The sequence below is a fragment of the Gopherus flavomarginatus genome, chromosome 15 (genome assembly GCF_025201925.1).
Source record: "Gopherus flavomarginatus isolate rGopFla2 chromosome 15, rGopFla2.mat.asm, whole genome shotgun sequence".
NCBI lineage: Eukaryota > Metazoa > Chordata > Testudines > Testudinidae > Gopherus > Gopherus flavomarginatus.
The window spans coordinates 12292030-12310998 of NC_066631.1; the positions used below are offsets into that span (position 1 = coordinate 12292030).

Sequence of the window (18969 nt, forward strand, 5' to 3'; positions counted from 1 at the left end):
GGAGTCTCTAGCCTGCTAAGGCCTCAGTGCACCATGTAAGCAGGGCAAAGTTGCCTTAAGTTAGCCAAAAATAGCTGGTAGAGAATTGCTCCTTGCAAGGGATGCCCTTTCCAGCAGAACGTTGGAGCTCTCTCCTGTGTAGCTACCCTCCCTAACCTTACCTGTGTAAGAGACAGAGGGAGCATGTTGAGGAAGGAAAGTGGGTGTGGCTGCCCCTGCTGCAAATGGCAGTGTAGTGGGAGAGGCCAAGACTGAAGATCTGGCCCATCACTCTGTACTCAACACTTTTCAGTCCTGTCGCAAATCATGTATACTTAAGTATTTATAATGTGCTTGAATCAGCTAAGTGATTTTTAGCATTTGTGAGCTACCAGTGTTTTCAGCTATATCACTGCTAACTGGGAACAAACTGTTCTTCAAGTAGATGCAGGCCCATATTTCACTTAGGTTGTATGCTCGCTCACCCAGCACACTGGAGCAGGCATCTCTCCGAAGAAACAGAGGAGCTGTTCTCTGTCAACTGTGCTGAGGAAAAGGTTGCATATGACCAGCTGAGATTGCTCCAGGTCTTGGGGTGACTCTTCCGCCTCCCCCAGGAAAAACATGGACCAGCACGGAGTTGATGCTGACACACAGGATGGTACAGGTATCTCCATCCCTTCCCTGGTACTGAGTAGGGAGGTCAGAAACCCTGTACTGTTGACTCTGGTTCCAGCCTCTGGGTGTCTGTTTAGTCTGGTGCCAATGAGGGAGATGCTGGTACCGACCGTTTCCACATCGACAGCACACCAGGCAGCTACAGACTTCTGCTTTTCTATCCCAACCTTTCCTTTGGTCCAGGATTTTGCCAGGGTTGTGTCATCTCTTGCTCCATTGATTGAACAAGCCACTGACCCCTCAGGTCTGTTTGCACTGCACCCCAGTGTTCCCCTTCCACATGTTGTGGAAGCATGGCTGATACAGGGACATCAGTACCGGGAAACTCCTCAGACCTCTGCGGTTAGCTCTGCAAATGCTTCTGTGGTGGCTTTCACTGCCCTTGACATCAGTATCATAAGACACCCCAATATCACTGCTCAATTCGGGACCAACAGCCACTTCTGCAGTGCTGCCTCCTGCCTTGTTCTGGGCGATGGATGAGTCAGACTGGTGTCTCATTCCCTTTGGTCTCGCTCCGCCCTTATCTCCAGCATCCTGAGGCTCCTCTACATCTGAGTCAGTGTCATCATTCTCCTGTTCTCCATCACCTGACCAGCATTGGGGGCTGTTGTTGGACTGTTACGGGTACCAGGATTGGCACACATCTTGTGGTCAGTATGGAGGGCCCTGGCCCGGCACCTACTGGCCACCAATGCCTTACCTATGTCAGTGGCCTCCATGGAATCTGTGGAACACCCTTCAGTTTTGGAGGTCCTGCTCTTCGTCTTGCTCAAAGGTGAGATCATCAGCCAGGATGTGGTGGTGACTGTCCATCTACCGCAGCCCCCGGCACTGGCGGTCCTTCACCCTGCAGAGCCTCCAGAGTCCTCCCATACAGGCCCATCATCTCTGGAACAGGATCTGGTTTGGCTCAGCTAAGGGGCTCATCTTCATCTTCAGACAATTCTGTGCTGCCCAGCTCATCCTCCCCTTTGGTACTGGAGGATTTTAAGGTGTACCAAGGCCTTTTGCAGCAGATAGCTGCTTCCCTTGGTATCCAAGTGGAGTTTGTGCAAGAGAACAGCCACAAATTAGTGAATATCTGCAGCTGTCTGCCCTGGTAGAGTTGCCCTCCCTACAAGTGATGCACCCCTTGAACCTCTGGAGCATGCTGGTTTTGATACTGCCTGCAGCTAAACACATGGAAAAGCATTATTTCATTCCCATGCAGGGATTTGAGGGGTTTTACTCCTATCCAGCCCCAAATTCCTTAGCTGCAGCTGTGGTGAATAACAGCCTGGCAGGGCTGGTTTAAATCCAACCCCTAGAATAGAGATTCTATATGATTGGCTCTCATGGGCAGGAAGATTTACACCTCCTCTTTCTTACAGATGTGAATTGCTAACCAGCAAGCCTTACTGTCCAAGTATGATTTTTTTTAAACTGGACAACTGTATCAAAGTTTGCAGAGCAGTTCCCTGAGGCTTCGCAAGAGGAATTCTGGGTATTTGTCACTGAGGGCTGCTTGGTGGCTAATACGTCCTTGCAGTCCACACTAGAGGTCGCGGACATCTCAGCCAGAGTGATGGCCTCCACAGTCACCATGAGGAGGGCTTTGGCTGCAGAATTCGTGCTGTGCCCCTAATGTCCAGCAAGCCATTGAGGATTTGCCCTTTAATGGCTAAACACTGTTTTTCGACAAAATTGCTGCACTTCTTTGATTCCCGGGCCACCCTGCGGTCCTTGGGGTGTACACTCCAGCAATGCAGAGGTGCCACTGTGGTGTGCAATAGCAACAGCAGTATCGTCTGCAGTGAATGTTTGGCCAGCCTTTCACTCCCCCGAGGCAATGGGACTACCCCAGAAAGAGGGATAGATCCCACAGGAGAAAGCAGTTGGACTCAGGATTTGGCCCCGCCCTGCCACCCTCCACATGCCCATTTTGATTCCTTGGTCCAGAGCACTGTTCTCATCCTTGCTCCTCCCTCCTCTTCTCCCATTTTTGGGAACAGGCTGGCCTGTTTTCACAGGGCTTGGGGCTTGATCACCACTGACAGCTGGAACCTAAGCACTATCACATTGGGTTATGCCATCCAGTTTCTCTCCACACCATATCCCCATCCTCCCTCCCAGTCCCTCTTCAGGGACTCCTCTCTCATGAGATACTGCTCCTCAAGCAGGTCCACCCTCTACTGGCTTTTGGAGCAATGGAAGAGGTTCTGCAGGAACACGGGGGTCACAGCTTCTACTTCCAGTACTTTCTGGTATCCAAATCGAAGGGAGGAGTAAGACCCATGCTTGTCTTTCGCAGCCTCAACAAATATATCGGGCACATGAGGTTCCAAATGGTTGTCTATCTGATATTCTCCTTGCATCATCTCAGAACGACTGGTTTGCCACTGTGGACCTTCAGGACGACTACTTTCATTTGTCAGTTTTGCTGAGCCACAGAAAATTCCTTTGATTCATCATGGCAGAGCCCACTTTCAGTACACAGTGCTTCCATTCAGCCTCTCTTCTGCCCCCCCCCCCCCAGGTTTTTACCAAATTCATGACCGTTGTTACAGCATATTTCAGGAAGAAAGGAATTCACATCTTCCTGAATCTGAATGACTGGTTACTGAGGGACAGAACTTCAGAGAGGAAGTTCTTGCTCACATCAGCACCACGCTGTGCTTGCATGGCTGTCTTGATTTCATCCTAAACGCCAGGAAGTCAACCTTGTTTCCGCTGAGAAAATCGAGTTAATTGGGGCCCTCTTACATTCCATGATGTCAAAAGTGTTTCTGCCAACCGACCGTTTTCAGATAATTCACCACCATCGCCTCAGTCTGCAGTCTGAGCCTTCCACAACAGTTCGAATGTGTCTGAGACTCTTGGACCGGATTCCCACTTGAATCGGATTCCCACTTGAATGCAGGTGGTCCAGTTTGCAGGTCTGTGCCTTCAACCCCTTCAAATGTGGCTCAGGAAGTTTACCATCCTACTCTTCACCCTCTAGACAGACTGCCCATCTTCTTCCACTGGCCCTGGACTTCTTGCAGTGGTGGATGCATCCAGAGAGTGTTTGCCAGGGCATTCCCTTTATCCAGCTCTCCTCAACCATGTTGGTTGTTACTGATGCCTCTCTGAGGTATTGGAGGGTGCACCTGGGGTCACTGAAAGTACAAGAGCTGTGGTTGGAACAGGAGTCTTCACTTCATATCAACATGCTGGAGCTGTAGGCCATCTACAATGCACATCATGCTTTTCGGGACTGTATCAGAGACTCAATGGTTCACATACTTACTGACAATACCATTGTGATGTACTATGTGAATAAACAAGGGGGAGTAGACTCCAAGTGACTTTGCCTTCTTGGTGATCAGGCTGTGGCATTTTGCATCGAGGAGAGCATTATTTAAATAGCTATTCACTTGCCTGGGGTTCAGAATCATCTTGCAGACCATCTCAGCAAGTATTTTTCCCTGAGTCATGAGTGGTCCCTGAAGACACGTGGCCTCCAGGTCATCTTCACAGCATGGGGAATCCTTTCCCCTAATCCCAATCATTCCTCAGGTCATCTTCAAACTCAAAATGGATTGGGATAAGCTCATTCTCATTGTCCCAGTGTGGCCAAGACAGTGCTGGTTCTCCGACCTTCAACCTCCTGTACCATCCTCCCCATCCCGACTTACTTACTCAGAACCAAGGCTGCACCTTGCATCCTGCACTCAGCTCCATGCATCTCATGGCGTGGATGCTCCATGGATGTGTGAGGAAGAAGAGCAGTGTACAACAGTTGTCCAACAAGTCCTCCTTAACAGTAGAAAGCTCTCCATCAGGATGGCCTATTCAGGAAAATGGAAACGATTTTCAGTGTGGTCACTAGCCTATAGAATCCAGCAAACCCTGGACTCTATTGTGGACATTTTGGAGTACTCACTTCGTCTTCAGTTGTTGGGGCTTGTGTTTAGTACATTGAAAGTGCATCTGGCAGTGATATTGGCATTTCATCCCCTTGCCATTCAGAGCCATGTTATCAAGAGTCTTAAAAGGGCTCCTTTATCTACATCCTCTGGTCTGAGAACCAGTTCCTTTGTGGGACCTTAACTCAGTCCTAGCAGCCTTAATGGGACCTCTGTTCAAGCCTCAGGCATCTTGTCCCTTTCCACTTTTATGTCAGAAAACTGCGTTCCTGGTAGTGATAACGTCTGCAAGGCAAGTGTGAGTTGCAGGCTGTAATGGCAGAGCCTCCTTATACACAATTCTCAGAAGACAAAGTGACTTTGCGATTGCATCCCAAATTTTTGTCCCAAAGTGGTCTCTCAATTTCATTTGACCCAGGTGGTATATTTACCTGTGTTCTTTCCCAAGCCGCATTCCTCTCCAGAGGAGCAGTGTCTCCACACCTTATACATTAGGCGATGTCTGGCCTTCTGTCTGGCAGGACATAACTGTTTTGTGCTTTGCCTTGTTTGTTCGTGTCATGTACAGATGACATGAAGAGTCAAGCAGTTTCTTCCTCGACCGTTTCCAAATGGACAACATCCTGCATCAAGGTTGCATATGAAATAGCTTTGGCTACCCCCCTTCAGTAGGTGTGAGCTCTTTCTACAAGGGTGCAAGCAACGTTCATAGCATTCCTCTGTGACATTTCCATATTGGACATTTGCAGGGCTGCTACATGGTCATAGATACATATGTTCATGAACCATTATGCCATAGCTGCATCTTCCAGGGCGGATGCAGGCTGTGGTAGGTCTGCAGTCCTTGTTTAGGTAAACTCTGAGCCCTGCCTCCTAGAGGGGATACTGCTTGTTAGTCAAAGTGAAATATATGTCTGCATCTACTTGAAGAAGAAATGGTTACTTACTGCTTCAAGATGTGATGCAGATGTGTATTCCATGACCGACCTGCTGTCCCTTCTGCATCAGAATCTTATTTCCAGGCATTCGGTGTGAGGGAACTCAGGGAGGGCCGTGGTGGCACTGCCTCATGTAGCTGGGGAGGGGCTATTGTCACAGGGCATGAGCACAGCACCTCTACGGGTACTTGAAGGCAAATTTCTCCAGCTCTGGTGCGCTGGGCCATGCATATACCTAGGTGGAATACATGTCTGCATCAGATTTTGAAGATCCACAGGTACAGTAAATAACGATTTCTTAGTGAACTGGAAAGCACAGGGGTTTGTAGGGTACAAAAGAATTGACTGTAATGCTATTTGGTGGTTATGAATCACTCACTCCACAGGTCTGCTGTGGAATTGCAACATTCATCCTAGAGCCTTTTGAATCATTAAGACCACAAATTCGAGGCTGTTATTTCAATTACAAGAGTCTATAAAGAATGCTTTGTATCACCAAGACTTTGTTTTAGTGCCAGTCTTCTAGATCCACACACACCATGTTCTTGACCTTTGTGCTACTCTCTCTATCACAGAGGAAGGCGATGAAGGACAAGGGTTCTTGAAGAAGGCCTACAACTGGTTCTGTGGCTTCGATCAGAAAAAAGGGCCGAAACTCAGCAAAGAGGAGCAGGAGGCAATGGAGAAGAAAATGACTGACACTTCCGAGGTGCCATTCTGGAGAAATGTTGTGAACATCAATGGGGTCATTCTGTTGGCTGTGGCTGTATTCTGTCATGCCTTCTTTGCATAAATCCAACCTTACGCTCCAGAGTTTTTATGAAGGTCTAACTCAAGTTCATTTTTCTTGCGAATTTGCACTGTATTCTTCAAAAGATAAATAACACTACACTAGATCCACGTATCAGATTAGTAAGACGAGATTTAATTCATTACATTGATTTATTCATTGTTATTTTTAGAAGTTGGTGAAACTAGTTTGATTTCTATGCTCCTTTTTCCTTACTTTCCCTAAAGTGATCCCGTTTTTTTTTAAGTTCAGCTAAATGGAGGACTGTGCTATAGATTCAGGATGAATGAATCCTTTCAAAATATAGGCTGCCTTATGTAAATTCCCTATCCATGACATTTTATTGATGTATTCCTTTGATACTATAGCTATTTTTTTTCAATAGAATTTTTCTGTCTGTACTCTCTGTTCCATACGTTATGCTATTTTTCAGTGGACTTTTTCCTCTCTAGTCTTTATTCACTCTTTCTCCTAAGTGGAATATGAACCCCGGTAGCTTCTGAGTTTAACTCTTGTATTTGTGCTGTTTGAGTCAGTTTGAAATTAGACAAAACAAGTCTGGCCAGTCCTAATAAGAGTTGTGTTTATTGCCTGACCTTTAGCTTTAAAAGTTCGTACACACGGCATTTAGTTTTAATATGAATTTATCCTTGAATATGAAAGCCATATTTATAAAAAATATATTCTTGTTGATTTTTATTCCTCAGCATGATATGTCAAAGTTAGCATCCATTTACATTGTCTGTGGACCTCCATTTTATAAGAAGGCCCTAGTGTACTCTTAATTCCCCTTCTCAGTTAGTGGATTTACCACCTGGTAATTCTTTATCATGGGTGAATGTTCTAAGCATCAGAACATTGGCCTTGTGTTTTGCTTCCAAGTACACAAAGACATTACAGTATTTTTCCTGCCAAATTACGAATCTTCCTTCCCTGACAATTTCGCTACAAAATTTCATTTATGCCATGAGTAAGACTGTTACACTGTAGTTTCCCCAAAGAGAACAGTCTCTGCTCTGACACCATCTAAACCATTCCAATTGTCTTCACCTTATTTGGGAGTGTGAGACAGTGATGAGGCAATGACCTTGGTTTGGGTCTCAGACACCAATATGGCGAGATGATGTGTGGTACTGCAAGTCCAGGATGAAAAGTGAAAATAGATAGAACTTCTTACCATCTAATTCATCTTCCTCAGGAGGCGTGGATACAGAGAAGGCACTGGGGAAATTCCCAGTTGGCACAGCTAATCTGTATCACAATGCTTTGTTGCCTTATGTACTACAGCTTCCTACACAGTGAGGTGTAACATGCATCTCATCTACCTACAGTATTGTACAGCATTGTGAACTGTACTTCAACATGTAACAGCCAAGCCAATGTGGTCTTTTGTAAATCCCTTTAACTTTCATCACACTGTGCTGTTGTCTCACAGTCTGTTGCTACTTCAGAGGAGTGCATAACAGAATGTACTGTCCTCTTGCAGCTGCAATATGATCTTCAGGATAATTCTGTCTCCCTGCAGTATCCTGACATGTACTGCATAGTGCCAAATCAAATCAGTACAATCTAAATCCTAATGCAAACTGGCTTCTTTTAATGAATACAGCAGCAGAGAGCATCTTAAGTCATCACTCTGTTGTGCTGTGGAATTCATTATATTTCACTAACTGTGAAGGTTTGTATGTATTCAAATTTTTCTGATGTGTCTGTGGTCCACAAAGTCAAGAGTTCGTTGTATAAGACAATGGAAAATGTAAAAAATAAAAACAATTTCTCTTTAATCAAATGCTGAAATCAAATCTCTTCAGTCCTGATCACTTGCACACCTAGGAGTCCAATGCCCATGTCTAGGGGTCTACATCTGTTCATATGGTGACTCTGGGTTGCTGTAGCAGATAAACTGGTGAATGAGCCCTTCTTGTGGATGATGCAGCTCCTTAGCTACAGTTTAACTATCCTGAAAACACTGAGATGAGACCATTTGGATAAAGGCAGAAATAACACAGCTGGATCTCCCAGCCAAGCTGAGCAACCTATACCATGACCCCCTTCTTGGGCAATCTTGATAGTCAGGATCTGTCCTGTTTGTATGTTTCATTTCTCCACCCAGGCTGAGTAATGAAGCTTTTTGAAATTATAAACTGAGAATTGCAGGGACAAACATTTGAAACACATGTGAAGTGACCTGCCTTGGCTCAGGTTTGACAACTAGACCTGCAGAGTCCAGGGTTCACAACCATAGACAAAGCTGACTGCTCCTTAGGGTAATTTGTCTTGCCCTGTAGGAGTTCTACTAAAAGCTGCCTGTGAAATTGCAGTACTGTATGCCTCAGTGGATTGGCGATGGGACACGGAGCCTTTCAACTCTAGGTCACCAGTTCAGCTCCATCTTCAGTTGGTAAGTGCTGCTATCTGATGTCAGTTTCATGGGTTTTATTAATTGAGTTGGTGGTTTCAGTCCAATTTCTAGTAGACTACTGTCTGCATCACATAGTGCAGTTAAACTGAGGCATATCAGCAGACAAAGCCAAGGCAAGGTGTAAAGTGCACAGGAATTGAACATCCCCATTCCTGTAGAGATGGGGGTGGCAGATTCTGGTCTCAAATCATTGTAAATTTGGAATTTCTGAGGTCGGAGTTATTTCAGAAAAACATTGGGGCACCCTCATGACATGATATTATCAAATAGCAAGAGACTTTTGGGGACAGCTTAACATAGCCTGTCATGTTTTCATACCTAGATGTATACATTTCCCATAAAATAGTTCTGCAAATCTACATTAATTTCTAGTGATATAAAGGAAGAACCATGCTGTGAAAAATCTATAACTAGGCTAATACCACTCTGAGCCATAAGCAATATTGATTTATAAAGAACAAATGCTGTCAGGCAAGTCTGATCTTTCATGAATAGAATTACTAAGTTAGGGCCAAATCCTGTGAGGTGCTGATTACCGTCATTTCAACCCTACTCTCATTTTATTTTCTGTATCCTTGTAACTGAAGAATCTGAGCATTTCCCAAACATTAATGAATATGCTTGAGAATGTGCTGTGAACTAGGGAAGCATTATACGATCCTCATTTTACTGACGCACAGAGAAGCAAAATCACTTGGGGAGTCTGTGGCTTAGTTAGAAATAGAACCCCGATCTTCCAAGTCCCAGTCCTGTGCCTTGGCCTCCGAGACTATGGGGAGTATAGAGCTCTCAGCACCGCACAGGACTGGGATCTTAAGGCACAAAGTGAATGCAGTAGCTGTAACACATTCAGACTTAACTGTTCACAGACTGACTCAAAATTCATTCCAAATTGGTTTGGCTAGGAACACTTCCCTGCATTAAAAACTTACTGGAGCTCCACGCCCAAGGGTAATGACAAATTGCAATGTGTTGCATTGAGGTGGTGATTGTGCGTTGGGTGTCTCAGTGTTAGGCTCTGCATAACTGTACCCTACATTAATGATTGAAAGATGGGGTAAATGATGTATTGGGACACTGGTAATTTTCTTTGACAAGACCTTGAATTTGTTTGATTCAAATACTGAAGGGGGGGTGCGACTCTGCTGCACTGGAGATGGAGGGTTAAGAGGGACAGTGAGGGTCTGAGTAGGTAGTGGGCTAGTGGAGTAAACTAGAGAGGCTGCTGACAAGTGAAGGAGGTTTTTTCTAAGGCAGTGTAGGGTGCCCAGCTGTTTTTCTTTGTGTTCTGCATGAGACACAAACAAATGTAATAGAAGCTAACTAGAGCAGCAGGGGAAGGGAGCTGCATTTGTATAGCTCTCATTCTGCTCAACTTAAAATAACGTCCCACTAACACAGGTGTAACAACAGAGGACAACAGATCACCAGGAATTATGATGAAGATGAACAGCCAGGCAGTTTTCAACAGGGCTTCATACCATTGTTCAGTGAAATATATATAGAGGACCAATTCCAGTGCAGTTCTGGGATGGAAACACCTTGGGTGCACCTATATTCTCACCAATGACTTCAGTGCAAGAGACTTTTATCTTCCTTATAGTGACCCCTGCTGGGAGAGACTGGGATAGAGCATCTGAGTTTCCCTGAAGTCACCACTCCCACCCCATTCCCTCTACTGTGAGAGGCTCAGGCTTGAGTAGCTATGAGTGCCCCCCAGCCAGCACTTCTTACACTGTTCTCTGGATTGACTCTTACTGGAAGAATCATAAACTGGAGTAAATGTAAACAGAGCATGATGCTCAGACAGACTGAACTCCCTCACAGCCTGTCCTTGTATTAGAAAAGGCTGAAACTCAAGTAACAGAGTTGATATTCAAAACTGCCTTTATAACAGACCAGTGTAATAGCTATGGAAATCTTTTATCAATGGCAACAACTTGATGGCTAGGCAAGGCAATAGAGGGAGAAGTCCCCAAAAGCTGTTGGCCTTGCTAGCATGGGTCTGAGGTTCAGATTTTTAGTGTAGTGGTTTTGCATTTGGGTATGACAAACCATTCTTCTTTTTACAGATATTGTAATAATTAACAGTGAACCAAAACCGAAGGTCCTCACTTAGTTTTTACTCTGTCCTTAGACAAAATGCCAGCTGATGTGTTTCCCTTTTGACATAAGTCTGATCCTACAACTCTTCACACAAAATGATGGGAGGAAAATTTTCTTTTGGAGCATCAAAAAATAGAATTAAAAGCTGCCATTTCCCAAAGCTTCTAAGACTTGCATTGGTGGTTAATGGCTTTCAATTCCTGCCCCTAGATCAGCACATTTTAACAGTGACTGGAAACACAGTGACACTAGCATGTAAGAACACATGGTAAGGCATATCCATGAGCAGACACAGCCAGGCGGTCCTTATCCTTCCAGAAAATAAGGCTGAGAAAAACAATATAAATCTCTGTGCCTCCAGGATGAGATTCCCCCGCATGGAAAGGGAAACACAAGACCTATACATAGGGGTGAATTCCACTCCAAGTGAGCATAGTTACCCTCCCACACCACTTCATCTCTCATTCTTGTAATCAGAAAACCGTTATTAACTGTCAGTCATGGCTGGCTAAGCTGAAAATGTGATCTCTGCATGTGTGAGTGAACTCATCTCATTGATCTAGGACTACATTAATTATAGCTGGGTCTTAATCACTGTTGGCGTCAAGCTAAAAAGACAAATAGATTATTATCGATGTACGAGTTTGTCTACATGCTGATGGCGTCACAAAGTAGAGCAACACTGTTCAGGGAGCATAAAAACATAGTGCTAAAAACAAGGACTTGCTGTATCCAACACATTTCCTCAGAAACACCAGGCTTAATTACAGGGTATGAGGATGCCAGCTCCTGACATGTTAATTTAAGTATTTATAATATGCATGCATGAGGCAATTCAAAGGGATTTTTTAGCATTTGTGAGTGACTAAGTCTTTTGCAATTATATCACTCAGTATAGTCAATTGAAAAACGGTGGCATCAACTGAAAAGAACAAGGGGTCTGAGGCTTACAGTAACTAAATGTGGGGACTATTCAGTGGCCTTTAATTAGTCAGTGAATGTACCTACCGTCAATTAACCACATTTTGCTGATGCAGCTGTTGTGCCGCTAACCCCTAGACTTCTTTTACATACTGTCAAGCCCACAAATTGGGGCTGTTAACTCAAATGTAGATGTGTTGTAAAGACACTTAGAGCACTTCGTAACTGTAAGATACTGTTTGGGACTCAGTGGGAGTCTTTCCATTGGTTTCAGGGAAAATTGGGTCAGGTCCTTAATTGACAGTGTTTGGATTCTACACATGCACCACATTTTAGGACTTTGCATGTTCCTCTGTTGTGCTCTCTCATTAATTTAACACAGATGTACCTGACAAAGAGCAGGGATGTTTCAAGACGCAGCTGGTTCTGTGCTTAAACCAGAATATAAGTCCAAAGTTGAACAAGGAAGAGAAGGAAGCTATGCAGAGAAACTTGACCAGCACTTTTGGCTGCCAATTTGAAGACAGGTAAGTAGCGTCACTGTCGTCATCTCACTGGAGATGACCACGAAGAACTCAGCCAAACTGAATATTAACAAAACCAAATGACTTCTAAGTTATTCCTACCTCTAGGCTTCCCAGTGCATCCATCCTGTTGTCTCTGTTTCTATTAGAATGTTAGTTTTTCAGGACTGGGACGGTCTTATTTTGTGTCTCTGTCTGTGCTGAGCACATTATTGGCATTTACTAATTAAGAAGTACCAAATAAGAGTAATTTAGCACACTTGTATTTTGCTATGGATATTTTCCACCTATAAAACAGTGTTGCTATGATGACCTAAATAGCTCTAGTGCTGTTGTTTTGAGATTGCACTGTGTTCTTCAAAAGAGAAATCTTAAATTAGTTAATTACACAGTCAGAGAAACTTATGTGAAATATAGATTTGTATTAATTAAAATGATTAATTGTTAAATTCAGAATTTAAACATTCCCAATGGATGAAGAGTAGAAGCACTAAGAGCCCTACAGGTAAAATTCCAATATAGTGTTTGAGAAACAATTAAGTTTCAGGAAAATACTCTGCTAAATTTCATTCACCTATAGTTTCTGTACATGATTGACTTTCTCTTCCAAATTTACTGTAGGCCTTCTGTCAATATGTATACATTTCCTTTATTTCATAGAATCATAGAACTAGAAGGGATCTCGAGAGGGCATCTAGTCCAGTCCCCCGCATTCATGGCAGGACTGAGTATTATCTAGACCATCCCTGACAGGTGTTTTTCCAACCTGCTCTTAAAAATCCCCAATGATGGAGATTGCACAATCTCCCTAGGCAATTTATTCCAGTGCTTAACCACCCTGACAGTTAGGAAGTTTTTCCTGATGTCCAACCTAAACCTCTCTTGCTACAATTTAAGCCCATTACTTCTTGTCCTATCCTCAGAGGTTAAGAAAAACAATTTTTCTCAGTCTTCTCTTTTCCAGACTAAACAAATCCAGTTTTTTCAATTTTCCCTTATAGGTCATATTTTCTAGACCTTTCATCATTTTTGTCACTCTTCTCTAGACTCTGATTTGTTCACATCCTTCCTGAAATGTGGTTCCAGAAGTGGACACAATACTTCAGTTGAGGCCTAATCAGTGCGGAGTAGAGTGTAAGATTTACAGCTCATGTCTTGCTTACAACACTCCTGCTAATACATCCTAGAAGGATGTTCGCTTTTTTTGCAACAGTGTTACACTGTTGACTCACATTTAGCTCGTGGTCCAATAGGACCTCCAGATCCCTTTACTTCTCGATGTATGAAATCTTCTTTACATATATATTCCTTTTTGGCCTGATTCCCCAGTGCAATCTTTCTAAATTATAATCTGTCCTTTCATTTCATGATCACCATTTTAACAGAAAGGGTTAGGAAATCACTTAAACTGACCTACTAGACATACTAAGTGGTAATCCTTAACATGGATGAATGTTCTTGGCACCTGAATATTGGTCTTGTGTCCACAACACTTTGGAAGCCCTGCTGTATAATTCATGCATAGCAGTGGTTCTTCCATCTCTGTTAGTTCCTCTAATAAGAAATGAGATTATTTTGTGCCATCTATTGTAAAAATGTTGCATTATAATATTTTTCTGAGGACTGCAGCAAATCCTGGTTAAGAGCATCTAACCCATTTAGCTTCTTGCCCTATCTGAGGGTCCTAGAGCCCTACATGAGTTTGAACAGGAGGGTCTGACCCTGGAGGGGACTCTCTGATATCTATCTGAGGTTGAGGGTCTGATTTTTGCAGGGAGATGCAGGGATCACCGTGAAGTTGTGGGGGAGGCAATATGAGCCACTACAAATTTAAATTGAAAAATTAAAAAGTCCCTCCTAATTCAGGCTCTTAAGGGGCAGGGATACAGTGATGGCACTGGAGCAATTTTCTGATACTGCAGGTAAACCTGTATTTTGTTCCTTTGTCTCCTGTGGTATTGCACAGTTTTCTGCATGGTGCCAATGCAGTGCATCGCAACACACTGCTCCTCTGCAGTATTTTACAGCATGAGATACTGTGCACTTAGATACCAAGGTGACAAGGGCTCAAGAATTACTATGGCTTAGATAGATTAGAATGGGTAGATGAATTGTGCTGCAATAACTGGGATTATTTCTGCACTAGCATACATTCTCCTGTAGCATTCTTTGTATCATATGTGCTGCTTAATACTTTCACCATTATGCAGCATGCTCCACCTTGCTACTGCAAATGTTTGTCTGTGCAGTTCACATTCCGTGCAGTATACTGCAGCAAGCAGCGCTGTACCAAAGCAAATGAGTTTAATCCATTGTTACACACAGTCTGGCAGCAAACATAGCCTCATAATGCAAATGGCATCATACAAAGGATCACTGCCGTACTGTGTGTAAAATTTAACATTTTAAAACTAGTTTTCAATTAATATATGTACATAACAATATATGGCCAGTACAAAAAAAATTGTTGTGACTGAAATGACACGCTCATTTTAAACAGGCAGATGTAATAGTACCAATGCGGTACTTGGGAAGGAAGCATGATGCATCCACGTACCCAGGGGGTGCAAATGAGCCTAAGACCCAGGTCTATATAGTATGGACTTCTTGTTTCCCGAGTAGGGATCTTACATTTTTATCAACGTTCTCATCTAGTAATGTAACACTTCTATTGTCTTGAAACCAAGTCACCAACTCTTGTAAGTCATCTGTCTGGAAGTAATATTTAAAGCCTGACACCAGCAAACCTCCTCTCACTGCGGAAAGGCAATCATTTTGAAGCTCACTCTTGGGATCTTCCTGTTTCATAAAGTAACTGATTATTTATATTTGATGTATCAATGGAAAATATGGCATTCGGGAAGAATTCTCATTGTTATGATGTCGCTGCAACTAATGACAGTATGTGGAGATGAGTATTCTCTTTAGCCCTGTGATGGGGTGCCAACCCCACACAGGGAGAGGAAAGACTTAAGGGAGGCCCCAGACTCCTACCATACCCTTTCTCCAGGAAGGAGTAGTGGAGGTGAGTCCTCCAAGTAGCATAGAGAGGCTATGTGGAGCACAGTCAATTAGAGAAGGGCTGCAGGAAGCTGCCAATCCAGGCCCATATAAGAGGAGCTGCAGTGCAGAGCAGGGTGAGTTGCTGGGAGATCAAGGAGTGAAGAGTGTCTCTCGAGCAGGCTGAGAGACCTGCAGCACCTTGGACAGACCAATTGCTAGCAGAGACCAATGGGAGCAAGAGGGAGCTCCTGGCTGGCTGCTGACACTGGGTAGCCGAATGCCCTGAGATAAGGGTGAAGAAGGTGCTGGGGCCATGGATAAGTGGCCGAAGGAGACAGAGCAGCATTGGGAGAAGGTAAAGAGTCACAGCAAGATGCTGCTATCTATAGGGTTTCTGTTTTGGAATCCCGATTAGTGGGTGGGCTGGGGTCCCTCCCACTTGCCACTGAGGAAACAGGTGGACTATTGGACAGTTGTACTCCCCTTCCAGAAGCGGGAGAAACAGAGTGATCGAGCTGGAGGGCTGAGTCGTGAAGAGGATGTGGCAGTTCCTGAGGCTGATAGGCCACAGACCGGACAGAGAGGCAAAGTGACGGTGTGCAAACTGTGGACATAGGCATCGGCTTCGAGCTAATCCCCAAAGTGACCAGTAAGAGGCACCAGCCCAGCGGTGAGAGGTGACCCTCTGACAAGCCCCTTGATAGTTATTGCAAAGCTCCCTGGTTATTAAGCTTGGCTTTCTCTTCGTGAACTGGGCACTCTCAGGTTTTATAATTATTTATTAAATGTATGTTCCATAAGTTTATGAAGTGCTTTACAGAGCACACAGCAGTTCAGCCAGGATCCCAGGCAGAGAAACCATTTCCAGTTGACTCAGATATCTTTATAAGAGAATAAGAAATTCCCTTTGGTCAAGCTGCACATTCAAATCCCTTTAATTGTTTCCATAGTGGCTGAGACAGGGCTACCCCCTGGATTGGCACTGAAGCTGCTCACATGGCAGCTCTGGGCTGCTGTAGCAAATGAGAAGCTTTGGCAAATGAGCCCTTCTTGTGGATAATGCATCTCCCTTTTTGCTACAATTTTAACTAACTGAAAAACACCATGAGCGAGTGAGACCATTTGAGTCAAGGCAAAAACAACTCTGAGCAGACTGTACAGTGATCCATCCCCACTTGGGCATTCTCTATTAGACTCTGTTCTGTTTGTTCACTTAAATTTCTCCATCGGCTTTTGAAAGTAAGGACTGGCAATTGCCAGGACAGACACAGTTGTAGCATTTCTGGAGTGACCCACCTTGGTTCTGTAGTGAGAAAGCTGATCCCTAACTCTCTTTTCTGTTCTTTAACAACTATCCCTCAGCTTTTAAAACAGGAACCAATGGAGTCCAGAGTTCACAAATTTTGTTTCCTTAAGTCAATATTTGTGTTGCTTGGCAGCATTTTTACTCAAAGCTGCTCAGGTAAATATTACATTATTTTCATTTCTGTGAACAGGAAGATTTTTTTAAAGTGGTGAATTAGTACAAGGAAAATTCAGGGAAGAATTTCTTCCAAAGTAGGGAGTTATCCTCTTCAATTCACTATACTGTTTATTTCATCCATTCATTTATAAAAGTAATTTCAACGTTCATTTTTTTTTTCAGCCTTTGAGGGGTTTTGTTGTTGTGGCATCTTTTTTTTGAGGAAAAAACCAAACTAACTGATTTGATTATTTGTTTGTTTTTTACACTCAAATGATAGATCATAATGTCTAGTCCTTCTACTCATGCTTGGGCAAATATTGTTCCATAGGGTGCTGAAAGAGTAACAGAAACAATGCATAACCAACTTGTGGAACTCGCTCTAAATATAGAGTAAAGAGCTTAGTAGCATTACAAAATTCAATAGCTATTTAATAGGAAAAGAATGTATATCCACAGGTAAATTAACTAGGTTAAAATATGTAAGGGATATAAAACTTTTGTGCTTCAGGGCATATGCCAACCATTAACTTTCTGAGGTTAGGCAGAAAATGTGCCCATAGGAAGTTATTGCAGAATTGTCCACACTGAAGGTTTACACCTTCCGCTGATGCATCTGGTATGTACCACTGACTTAGATGGACCATTGTTTTAAAGTGGTATGGTAATTCCTGTGTTTTTATGGGATAGATTGATTTAGCTCTATCCTTATCCTGCATTCCTGGTATGTTCTCATCTTAAGTTTTGTCTAAAGTGGGAAAATGCTCTATTGCTGACTGCTGCTGTTAGCAATGGAACCCCTTGAAACTGTGTTGAAAATTATTTAACTACTAGTGCAGACTGGACAAGATGGCTATTGGCATCTTTACAGAATGCATGTCCCATCAAGTCTCTGTCAATTGTCAGTAATGGGGCAGTTTCCAAGTATAGACAGGGCTGTTCAGGAAGTTTAAAGGAAATGCTTGTAATGGTCATTGGTTACTGCTTGTTCAGCTAAGATAAGGAAGGGAAAGGAACTCGTACTGAAAGAGGGAGAGAATGGATCATGTAGGGATTAATTTCTCCTATTGCAAGAAAATAGGAAGGTTACTCTCACCTTATAGTAATTGCAGTTTTAAGATGTGTGGTCCCTATGGCTATTAATTGTAGGTGCACACATGCTCTGTGTGCCCAGGATTGGAAATTCTTTAATAGCAGTATCTGTTGGTCCATGCCTGTGCCCTGTGCATTGTGATTCCATGTGAGGGCATAAAGGGCAGCGCAGACTGACTGCACCCCAGTTCTGACTCTACAGAGAGAGGAAGGAAGGTGGGTTGTGAATACCAATTGGGACCACACATCTCAAAGACCTGCAGCTACTCTAAGACAAGTAATCTTCCTTCCTTCTTGAAGTGATGGTCCTTACAGTTATTTATTGTGGGTGACTCCCAAGCACTACTCATTGAGGTGGCAGTGCGAGGAAGTATGCTGTACCACAGAATCGGGGATCACTGAGCAAAGGAGGCATCTGTGGCCAAAGCTTGGACCAGAGCATCATGCCTGGTGAATGTGTAGGGAGTTCCAAGTGACTGCTCTGCATGCCTTTGAGAGGGGAATTCCCTGTAAGGAAGCTACAGATGCAGCTTGAGCTTTCATAGAATGGGCCCTGACAGTTTGAGGAGGAGGGGCTTTCATGATGACACAGCAGAGGTATTCAGATTGGTTAAGGTAAAATTCAGATGGCACCTTAGGTATAAACTTAGGATGTAGGTGTAAAGAAACTTTGTCCTTGTGAAAAACAGTATAAAGTGGGTCTGCCTTAAGGGGTCCAAATTCCCCTATCCTTCTGGCAGAGGTAATAGCCATCAGAAAGGCAACTTTGAAGAACAGGTGCAGGATGAAACAAGAAGCTAAAGGTTCAAAAGGTTGTCCCAGGAGGGCAGAAAGGACGAGGTTGAGGTCCCAGGCAGGGACTGGTTTCAAAACTGGAGAAAATGTCCTTATGGTGCCCTTTAGGAACTTTGCAGTAATGGGATGAGTAAAAACAAAGCAGCCTTTCACCCGGGAGTGGAAAGTGCCAATAGCTGCCAAACCAGACGTCTTTAGCGAGAGAAGAAATGGCAGTACAAGAGTGATAGCTGATGCCTGTACACATAAGCAATGCTACAGGCACCAACAGGAGAATCGTTTCCATTTCGCAAAGTAGCATTTTTGTGAAGTGGCTTTCCTGCTGTTCTGGAGGATGGCTTGAACTCCCACAGAGCAGGTTCACGCTAG

The 18969-nt window shown here is 43.7% G+C and overlaps 1 protein-coding gene across 4 annotated transcripts in view; it reads left to right on the top strand.

Annotated features, from left to right (window-relative positions):
- LOC127035012 (sodium/glucose cotransporter 1-like) overlaps positions 1-7999 on the top strand; it is a 59024-nt gene extending 51025 nt beyond the window's left edge. For all 4 annotated transcript variants that reach the window (XM_050924481.1, XM_050924484.1, XM_050924482.1 and 1 more), the window contains one exon: positions 6061-7999. In XM_050924481.1, the coding sequence (XP_050780438.1) occupies positions 6061-6278 (218 nt within the window). In that variant the 3' untranslated portion in view covers positions 6279-7999. The remainder of the gene's footprint in view (positions 1-6060) is intronic.
- The last annotated feature ends 10970 nt before the right edge of the window (positions 8000-18969 follow it).